We start from the raw sequence: 10,996 nt of genomic DNA on the forward strand, positions 1-10,996 counted from the left end.
ACCATACAGACTTCCATCACTGTTGCACAATATTTTTGAATGACTTGGTCAGGTTGGTCTTCAGTGTCAGAGAATGGCACGTACGAGACCCTAAAGATGTAAAACAACTAATCAAAAATACTGAGATGAATCTTTCACAATCACAGAAAGATCGAAGAGATCGAAGATATGGCTGCGGTAATTCTGCTGGGTCAGTATATGCCAATCGTATCTTTGATGGTTTTCAATTTCCTATTTTTTTTCCCTCTCCTCTCCTCTCCTCTCCTCTCCTCTCTTCTTTTCATCTTTTATTTCCTTTTCTTTCTTTCTAAAGTTGTGGTTTAGAGCTCGAATATTATGAACAACATCGTAACATATCGTTATCTTGTGCGCACGTCTCCTTTCATTTGTACGTGCGCTTCTTGTAAAAACCACTGCATTTAGAATTACTCTCATTGGATACTTACAGTTGCTGACCAAACCGTTACAGATGTATCATCGTACGACATGGAAATAATATTTGTAGAAAAGTAAATGGTTTAAAGAGTTGAATATAAATCAAACCAGTAGTAATACAGTAACCATGGTATATCATACAGCATATCGTATAATGGGGTGACCAGACAATATACCAGTAGTAATACAGTAACCATGGTATATCATCCAGTATATCGTATCATGGGGTGACCAGACAATATACCAGTAGTAATACAGTAACCATGGTATATCATCCAGTACATTGTATCATGGGGTGACCAGACAATATACCAGTAGTAATACAGTAACCATGGTATATCATCCAGTACGTCGTAACATGGGGTGACCAGACAATATACCAGTAGTAATACAGTAACCATTGTATATCATACAGCATATTGTATAATGGGGTGACCAGACAATATACCAGTAGTAATACAGTAACCATGGTATATCATACAGCATATTGTATAATGGGGTGACCAGACAATATACCAGTAGTAATACAGTAACCATGGTATATCATCCAGTACGTCGTAACATGGGTTGACCAGACAATATACCAGTAGTAATACAGTAACCATGATATATCATCCAGTATGTCGTATCATCTTGGGGTGACAAGACAATATACCAGTAACCATGGTATATCATCCAGTGCATTGTGTCATAATGGGGTGACCAGACAATATACCAGTAACCATGGTATATCATCCAGTGCATTGTGTCATAATGGGGTGACCAGACAATATACCAGTAACCATGGTATATCATCCAGTACATCGTATTATTGCTTGTCGGTCGTTTCGCATTGACTGTCATTGAACCAATCAATACCACACTTTTATTTATTGTGGTTCTCTATCATTTCTCTAGATGACAATTTGATCGATCGATTTTCATTCCTTCCGCATTAAATCAGCATCTAATAATGACTTTACCGATAAACACTGATTCTTGTCACGTTTTATTGCCTCAATCAACTCAATGGTAACCAACTCTAATAACCGAGGAACCGAATATGTTTAGTTGTAGTTCAGAGGCGTTTCTATCACAATTCCAACTGTTGGACACTGTAGTAGATAATCTCGGTGCCATCAGACGCTTAGGTACAGTAATAGGGACAAGAAAAATGGCACGCAACAAATTTCTTTCTTTCTTCCCCTTAATCCTGATCTCACAGATTGAACCCTGAAACAATCTCTGGGCTGTCCTAAGTCAGCGCACGGCTTACTCACAGATCTAACCCTGAAACAACCTCTGGTCTGATCTAAGTCAGGGCATGGCTATCTCACAGATCGAATTAGAATTTAGCGTGTCACGTTTTGCGGATGATGTTAAACCGGTGAAAAATTATCGAATGGAGAGAGATACCTAACAAACTCTACTCACATGTGATGCTGAGCTAGTCTAGGATTCGAATCCACGTCTCAGAGAGGCTAGAGGCGAGTGTATACTACACCACCCTTAATTTTCATGATATAGGAACATTTATCGGCATTCAGCACTTGCAATGCAACAACGTCAAAGAACATTTCGCACGATTTAGTCTACCCGAACTACTTCTTAACGTTCGCAGTGGTGTTCCTCGTTGGTTCTACTTTGGGTCACAACAAAGAAACTCAGTCATGGACTAGTCGAAGGTATGCGATCACGTGCCGACATCCATGTTGGTGAAAGATTTCCTTCAACATGAGAAAGAAATTCCTAATAAGGAAGATATTTTGATATGGTCTGTCATCCAACATGGCTGCCGGCAAATGATTGTACTCAAACCTACCATGTGTTGCGTTGTCTTGAGCCTTGCAGACGCACTTACACTGTTGACGCATATTATGCTGTCGCTCTTCTGACTGACAGTACACAGTACATATATGTCCAGTTAAGTACCGACGACAAAGTTTGTCACCATCAACATTACAATCATAATCTGAACCAGGGATGCAGTATTTTGTACAGTTAGACTGTGGTATATACCAGTGTGTTAAGCACACCTTGTCTCCATTACCATCACATTGATAATGACCTCTACTGTCATTACGAGGGATGCAGTATTTTGTACAGTTAGACTGTGGTATATACCAGTGTGTTAAGCACACCTTGTCTCCATTGTTGTTACATCTGTAATGACCAGTGTTATCAGAGTCTGTGTATTGACAGTGTTTGTCACATCTTTGTCCATAGTAATGTCTGTCACAGTAGATACGGTACTTAAAGTCAAGAGTACATTTAACAGATTTCGTCCTTGTTCCATTCACTGATAGACTTGTCCATGGTGGTATTGTACCATTAGGTGTTGGTTGGTTTGTGAAGGTGTAAGAGAACGTATCGATCAGATCATCAGAACTAAGATTATCATCATCCCATGCTGCCACGTAAAATCCATAGGGTCTCTGCAAATAAATAAAAATGAACAATGAAATACTTTTTATTCCTTTATCAAAGAGGATGGTAAAAGGACGCACGCGCGCACTAGAAAAGTCAAATATCATAAAAAATATACCAACTTTGCTTATAGAGGATATTACTTGACAATAATTCAACTGATAAACTTGTGGTCCTCTTTTAACGTCTCTAGTTGTTTAGGGACGGGACCGCCATTAACGTCGTCATCCGAGCCACGTGAAGGTCTAAGAGTAGTTACAAAGGCCCGGGGGGGGGGGGGGGGGGGGGGGGGGTACTCCCCTATATTTGCTATACGGGTATGTGCCGCCCTATAAGGTATGGTTTTTCGGCTTTTGGGTCTGGGGTAGGGTATCATTTTTTGACATTTTGTCTGGGATAGGGTATTGCTTTAGTCTAAGATAGGGTTAACGTTTTGGTCGTTTTTGTCTGGCGAATAGGCTACGCTTTCTGCCGACACAAAAACAATAAAAATGTTAGTAAATATTGATTGCAATCGATTGTAAAACCGTATTTTCCGTCTTTTAGTCTGGGATAGGGTGTATAATTCTTAGTTTTAGTCTAGGTTAGGGTCTGTAAAATCAGTATTTTAGGTCTGGGATAGGGTCAGGGTTTTGAGGTCCTGGCGGCACACCCCTACCCAAGTTGGGGTGGTAGTCCCCCCCTCTCTCCCGGGTACAAAGGCAGCACCTTTTCCTTAGTTATTCTGAAGAACCTGAGTATTAGTCCGGTCGGGACTCAAACCACGACCTCATGCACAACTGACGGATGCTCTTATCAATCAATTACATCAATGCATGAAGGAGGAAAAAAGCGCGCTAAAAAAAGCGGTACCTACACTTAGAGCATTAAATGGTGGCGGGTTTATGGGTATGTTCATAAAGAAAGAGTTGCCCTGGTTGCTTATCTTTGTTGGACAGTTAGAAGAAGTAGGTGGTGTTGGAGAAGCAGCACAGATCTTCAGGTACGTGTCACACGCTCTTCCTTGGGCCCATGTATCACAGTATCCTCCATCTGAATCCTCACCGCTAGGATTACGGAATCTTGTGAATACTATGTCGATTCTTCCACTGCTGGCAGCCTTATTCTGAAATTACGCAAAAATAAGGGCGAATAAAAATAAAAGTAAGAATAATCATCATTATATTAAATACGTATAACGCGCTAATTCTATAAAAATATAATGAAATGCGCGAAACAGTAGAGGCAGTAGTAATAAGAACACAGATGTAAACTCTAGTTTATATTACTTTTATATAACATTTACTCATACACTTCCTTTGCACGACTACAACACAACTATAACTAGAGTGTCAGGTTTTAAGGAGGGAGAAAAATCATGAAATACCGACGGGAGAGAGACCTAAACAATTCTAGTCACGTGTGATGCAAAGCTAGTTCAAAAATAGAACCTGTAACCCCAGGGTTGAGAGGTGAGTGCACTACCACTACCTCACACCTGATTCCCCAAATTCCTAGTTCTCTAAATTTGAGTTATAATCAAATAAGGCTGTTTTTTTTTTTAATTTGTTACGCAGGTGATAAATTGGCCGATCGAGATTGTGTCGTGATCAGCTTGTGTTTGGATTGGTATAGTATTATACATGTGAAAGAGCAGTGGGGAGTAAGGACTGATTCAAATCGGATCATTTTTTAAAGCTCTTGCAGGTCAGCTGATTGAAATACTCTGCGCAATCATGACTAAAGATCCTATAGTAAAAACACAGTGATTAAAAACACTAAATAAAAGATACCAAGCAGGGCCTTGACTAAAAATGTGATTTCATTAGGGAAAGAATAAGGAAACAAGCCAGACTGTTTATCATTTCTGCTCATCTGTAAATCAAAATCATGCAAAATAAAACGTTTTAAAAACACGAAAAAAAACTTACAGTACAGTTCTGACCGTGCCAGGAAACATGACAGATTTTATCTCCAGTTGTCGTGTTACACTTGAAGTGACCAAAGATGTCGTCACGCGGTCTGCAGTATTTTGTACAGTTAGACTGTGGTATATACCAGTGTGTTAAGCACACCTTGTCTCCATTGTTGTTACATCTGTAATGACCAGTGTTATCAGAGTCTGTGTATTGACAGTGTTTGTCACATCTTTGTCCATAGTAATGTCTATCACAGTAGATACGGTACTTAAAGTCAAGAGTACATTTAACAGATATCGTCCTTGTTCCATTCACTGATAGACTTGTCCACGGTGGTATCGTACCATTAGGTGTTGGTTGGTTTGTGAAGGTATAAGAGAACGTATCGATCAGATCATCAGAACTAAGATCATCATTATCCCATGCTGCCACGTAAAATCCATAGGGTCTCTGCAAATAAATAATAATAATAATAATGAAATAACCTGCGGTCGTTTATCTATGATACTATTTTGACCACCACTGCACACTTAATTCATTTACGTTTGTAATCATCATATTTGTTTTTTTATTTCTCCTGTAATTTTTAAGAGTGATTTTCCTGAAATCCTCACGTAAACTTGTTAATTCGTGTGCGAAATAAATAAAGTTAAGTCTACATGTGTGTACAATAAAAGTAACGGAGGGAGAGAAGCGCGGTAAATCATTCCATTACCTACCCTTAGAACATTAAATGGTGGCGGGTTTATGGGTATGTTCATAGTGAAAGAGTCTGCGTTCTGCTTGCTGATCTTTGTTGGACAGCTTGAAGAAGTAGGTGGTGTTGGAGAAGCTACACAGATCTTCAGGAACGTATCACACTTACTAGCCAATTCACAATATTTTCCATTTACATCTTCACCGCTAGGATTTTGAAATCTTGTGAATACGACGTTGATTCTTCCACTGCTGGCAACCTTATTCTGAAATCACGCAAAAATAAGGGGAATAAAGATAAAGATAAAGATAATCATATTTATATCTAATACTTATAACACGCTAATTCTATATACACATAATTGAAAAAACGTTGTCGGGTTCAAAAAAAGGTTATAACATAAAAGCTAAGACCGAAGGGGAGCATGGGAAGACAAACAATTATGCTAATTTCATGCGTATTGCAGTTTTCCCTTCCTGTGCACATTTTATGCATCATGGCTTTGGTATGTTCTTAATCTAGGCCGACCGCCTTTGCTCTACTGTGCATTTTTACATGTCTATATGCAAATATAATACTTATTTCGGAGTACCCAAAATCCTTTTCGGTCTTAGCTTCGATGATATGACCTTCTTGAACTCGACAACGTTTTTTTCAATTAGGTGTTTAAATATATAATGAAATTCGCGAAACAGTAAAGGCAGTAGTCATAAGAACACAGATGTAAAGTATAGCTAATGTCCCTCTTATATAACATTTACTCATACACTTCCTTTGCACGACTACAACACAACTATAACTAGAGTGTCAGGTTTTAAGGAGGGAGAAAAATCCTGAAATACCGACGGGAGAGAGACCTAACCAACTCTACTCACGTGTGATGCAAAGCTAGTTCAAAAATCGAACCTGTAACCCCAGGGTTGAGAGGTGAGTGCACTACCACTACCTCACACCTGATTCCCCAACTTCCTAGTTCTCTAAATTTGAGTTATAATCAAATAAGGCTGTTTTTTTTTCTAAATTGTTACTCAGTTGAAAAATTGGCCGTTCGAGATTGTGTCGTGATCAGTTTGTGTTTGGATTGGTATAGTATGATACATGCGCAATCGCAGTGGGGAGTAAGGAGTGATTCAAATTAGATCATTTTTTATAGCTCTTGCAGATCAGCTGATTGAAATACCCTGTGCAATCATGACTAAAGATCCTAAGTATAACACAATGATTAAAAACACAATATAGCATCCCTGGGCCTTAACTAAAAATGTGCTTTCATTAGGGAAAGAATATTAAAAGAAACAAGCCAGACTGTTTATCAGCTCTGCTCATCTGTAAATCAAAATCATGCAAAATAAAACGTTTTAAAAACACGAAAAAAACTTACAGTACAGTTCTGACCGTGCCAGGAAACATGACAGATTTTATCTCCAGTTGTTGTGTTACACTTGAAGTGACCAAAGATGTCGTCACGTGGCTTGCAGTATTTTGTACAGTTAGACTGTGGTATATACCAGTTGGTTAAGCACACCTTGCCTCCATTACCATCACATTGATAATGACCTCTACTGTCATTACGAGGGATGCAGTATTTTGTACAGTTAGACTGTGGTATATACCAGTTGGTTAAGCACACCTTGTCTCCATTACCATCACATTGATAGTAACCTCTACTGTCATTACGAGGGATGCAGTATTTTGTACAGTTAGACTGTGGTATATACCAGTGTGTTAAGCACACCGTGTCTCCATTGTTGTTACATCTGTAATGACCAGTGTTATCAGGGTCTGTGTATTGACAGTGTTTGTCACATCTTTGTCCATAGTAATGTCTATCACAGTAGATACGGTACTTAAAGTCAAGAGTACATTTAACAGATATCGTCCTTGTTCCATTCACTGATAGACTTGTCCATGGTGGTATCGTACCATTAGGTGTTGGTTGGTTTGTGAAGGTATAAGAGAACGTATCGATCAGATCATCATTTCCAATATCATTATCCCATGCTGCCACGTAAAATCCATAAGGTCTCTGCAAATAAATAAAAATGAACAATGAAATACTTTTTAGTCCTTTATCAAAGAGGAGGGTAAAAGGACGCACGCGCGCACTAGAAAAGTCAAATTTCAAAAAAATATACCAACTTTGCTAATAGAGGATATCACTTGACAGTAATTCAACTGATAAAATGGTGGTCCTCTTTAAACGTCTCTAGTTGATTAGGGACGAGACCGCCATTAACGTGGTCATCCGAGCCACGTGAAGGTCTATCCATTTGCAGAAGTAATTACACAGGCAGCACCTTTTCCTTAGTTATTCTTAAGACCCTGAGTATTGGTCCGGTCGGGAATCAAACCACGACCTCTCGCACAATAGACGGATGCTCTTATCAATCAATTAGATCAAAGCATGAAGGAGAAAGAAAAGCGCTGTCAGTCGTTACATTATAACTACCCTTAAAGCATTAAATGGTGGCGGATTTATGGGTATGTTCATAGTGAAAGAGTCCGCGTTCTGCTTGCTAATCTTTGTTGGACAGTTAGAAGAAGTAGGTGGTGTTGGAGAAGCAACACAGATCTTCAGGAACGTGTCGCACTGTCTTCCTTGGACCCATGGATCGCAATCTACTCCATTTGCATCCTCACCGCTAGGGTTACGGAACCTAGTGTAGACTACATTGATTCTTCCGCTGCTGTCAACCTTATCCTGTAAACACGCAAAAAGGGGAAAAATGAAAATATTATAATCATATTTAATACTTTTACCGCGCAAATTCCGCGATATAAATATATTGAAATGCTCGAACTAGTAGAGAAGCAGTAGTCATAAGAACATAGATGTAAAGTATAGTTTATAATACTCTTACATAACATTTACTTATATACTTCTTTGCGCGGCTACAACACAATTACAACAAGAGTGGCAGGTCTTAAAAGGAGGAAGAAAATCCGGAGACCCGGAGAAGTACCTTGGAATACCAAAGGGAGACCTAAAAATCAACTCTACTCACATGTCACCATGGTGCGCAAAGTTTGAGTGGACAAAATGACCGGTCCAAAGCATTTATAAATCTTAAAAGATTTAGGATTTTTTTCCCATGAGGGCAGGGTCACCTCAACAGCTTTTTGCTAATTACAGTGGGCCCTGTTTAGCACGGGCACTGAAGATGGTCGTCACCAGCGTCTTCAGTGAGTCTTTTACGTCCGCCTTATACAGGGTTATATAGTGAAGACAGACGGGCCCCATTAAGTCCATGTCCGAGAGCACTTGAAAGGTGTAATTACAAAGGCAGCACCTTCTCCTCAGTTATTTTGAGCCCCTGAGTGTTGATCCGGCTTTAGAACATCCGGCCGAGGCTCGAACCAGGACCTCCCGCACAACAGGCCAACGCTACCCGTTTTGAGCTTGTAAGAACGAAGCAAACATGACGGTAAAGTGAATTTGTTTTCACTCTTCCTTTATAAATATTTCTGCTTCTTGTAGTCACGTATATTATATATTTTAGCCAAAAGAAAGCAGAAAAATACGCAAAAATTGGGTTACAATAGCGTGGGAATGAGGGCCGGCAGAAAAAAATCTAAGCACGCTGTGACTGAATAAAACGCAGGTAGGATTACGCGCGCTATTTTTCCCACTTGCTTCGCTTGCCTCTCTGTGAGTCTCAGAGAGGTCGGCTTCGAGTAAGTCTTAAGGTACGGTCATGGTAAAGAATTCCCGACGTCTATTAAACCAATCGACGAACGAGATTTTAGTTTGGCTGAGAACCACTCGAGGTATTGTGTCCAAGTATTTTAATTGGATAAGCAGTGATCTCGCATGCTGTGATTGGTTTAGAGAATGCCACCAATTCAATGGTTTGGGTTGTGAGCCATGTTCTTTCACAGTCATACCATAACGCAGTGCTGCATAATGTATTACCCGACACGACACGACACGACACGACACGACACGACACGACACGACTAATTTTCTTATCGCACACAATATTTTCTAGTCAGTAAAACTTTCATCGAAAACTTTGAAAAAATTGAAGTATTCCATCAATGATGGCAACGCTACAAGACCGTAAGAGAAGCGAACGAAACATTGCCTAGTTTTACAGCGAACACCAATAAAAGGTTATCGGAAGTAGGAGATAGGCGATAAGACCGAAAGGTGTTTATAATGGTTCCGTCCACTGACAAGCAACACTGGATACCTCAACATTGGTCTCCGTGTTCTCGACGAGAATAAGTATAGGTAATAGGACTACATGCTGTCCAATTTGGAAATAATTGGATGAAAAAAATAATGGAATCTTGGAATAATCTATGTTATCGCTTATCGTCTTTGGCTTCAACGTTTTTGAAATATCAAACCCCCTTGACAATTTGTAAGTATTTGCTTATTTTGCAAAAAAACAAGTTAGTGGAGAAGTAGCAAGATATTTAAATAAAATTATATAATTCAGACTGTCCCTTTTAGGATATAGAGCAAGGCAATAACTATACCGCTTGTCTTATAAGTAAGGTTAATGTAAGCATGCCGGAGTTAAGTTTCAGAAGCGGAGGTCAAACGAACCCTTACCTGAAAGAAGCACAAAAGCAAGCCGACTAAAATAGCTGACCACTTCATCACTAGCTGGATTTCTCAGAACTCTACTTCGTACTTTTTTCCAGTAAGATAGCTTGTTGTATTTTCTTCATAAACCTTTGCCAGTGACTTAGCTACGACTGATATTTGTAAAATGCTACATGGACTAGGGTTAATTTTTCTAACGGTAGGAATTCAGCCCGGGCTTGTTATATATTGCAGAGCACGCGCATGACATCATTTTCTATCTTTGTCTATAATTACATTGGATGGAGCTAGTCTTAATTTTGATATTTCACAATACGTACAAATAGAAAATAACATGCTCCAACAGATTGAAGGTTGGTCGGTTATACTCTTTGCGGTTTTTGGTTACCTTTCCGATCAGATTTCTTGCTTTGGCTATGTAATGTAATATCCTTCACGAGTTGTTCAGACATTGCCCAATGCCCTTTCTATCGCAGGATGACGAATGCCTAGGATTGAAATAATATTAGGTTCTTATTAATAAAAGCAGCAAACTTTTCACGGCTCGCTTAGGCTAGCAGCAAGTGCGCGCACGTTATTAATAAGTCCCTCTTTTTAGCATCTCCTGCTTTTGAATAGCGGAAATCGCATGCGAATATCAAGAGCAAAAATTTTACTGCCATCAACAGAGCCTGAATGATTTCAACTTAATACATGGGACAAGGACATAGGAGCGTAGCCTAGATTTTAAAATGTTTGGCATCTATACGTTTTAGTACTACAAATAAATAATGGGATTAACAGAGGATTCCACATAGTGGCTCTTCTTCTACTGGATTCCAATTGGAATTTAGAAGTTGATTTTTACAGAGGGAGGAAAGCCGGAGAACCCGGAAAACCTTTGAAGCACAGGAGAGAACCAATAAGCAGCGGGACTCGGTTAGGGTTTCGATTCCCCAACTGGGCGCCGTACGTGGAGTTGTTTGTTTTCTTCTGTGCTTCGAGGGGATTTCTCCGATTTCCCCT

At 39.5% G+C, this 10,996-nt stretch overlaps 1 protein-coding gene across 3 annotated transcripts; it reads right to left on the reverse strand.

Moving 5' to 3' along the window:
• Positions 1-6: 6 nt before the first annotated feature.
• On the reverse strand, positions 7-10,902 carry LOC116305481 (uncharacterized). 3 transcript variants are annotated; one of them, XM_089034442.1, is made up of 8 exons: positions 9,998-10,343; positions 7,886-8,137; positions 6,818-7,462; positions 5,459-5,701; positions 4,752-5,189; positions 3,698-3,946; positions 2,237-2,849; positions 7-90 (listed from the first exon to the last, which is right to left on the reverse strand). In XM_089034442.1, the coding sequence occupies exons 1-8, from the start codon at positions 10,043-10,045 to the stop codon at positions 17-19; spliced, it is 2,562 nt and encodes an 853-aa protein (XP_088890568.1). In that variant the 5' UTR covers positions 10,046-10,343; the 3' UTR covers positions 7-16. The 3 variants fall into 3 exon arrangements, with proteins under 3 accessions (XP_088890568.1, XP_088890569.1, XP_088890567.1); XM_089034443.1 differs by lacking the exons at positions 7-90; positions 9,998-10,343 and adding an exon at positions 10,380-10,902 and having other exon boundaries at positions 248-2,849; XM_089034441.1 differs by lacking the exon at positions 7-90 and having other exon boundaries at positions 248-2,849.
• Between the last annotated feature and the right edge of the window lie 94 nt (positions 10,903-10,996).

Source organism: Actinia tenebrosa, unplaced genomic scaffold, assembly GCF_029948245.1.
Source record: "Actinia tenebrosa isolate PJP-AT-01 unplaced genomic scaffold, QUT_ActTen_1.0 PGA_scaffold2__45_contigs__length_23673736, whole genome shotgun sequence".
NCBI lineage: Eukaryota > Metazoa > Cnidaria > Anthozoa > Actiniaria > Actiniidae > Actinia > Actinia tenebrosa.

Excerpts from the sequence above, each read along its gene's own strand:
- LOC116305481 (XM_089034441.1), bottom strand. The coding sequence starts at position 10,045 with ATGAAGTGGTCAGCTATTTTAGTCGGCTTGCTTTTGTGCTTCTTTCAG. Across the intron at positions 7,463-7,885 it reads CACCATTTAATGCTTTAAGG|AGACCTTATGGATTTTACGT; the intron begins GTAGTTATAATG and ends ATTTATTTGCAG. Across the intron at positions 2,850-3,697 it reads CACCATTTAATGCTCTAAGT|AGACCCTATGGATTTTACGT; the intron begins GTAGGTACCGCT and ends ATTTATTTGCAG.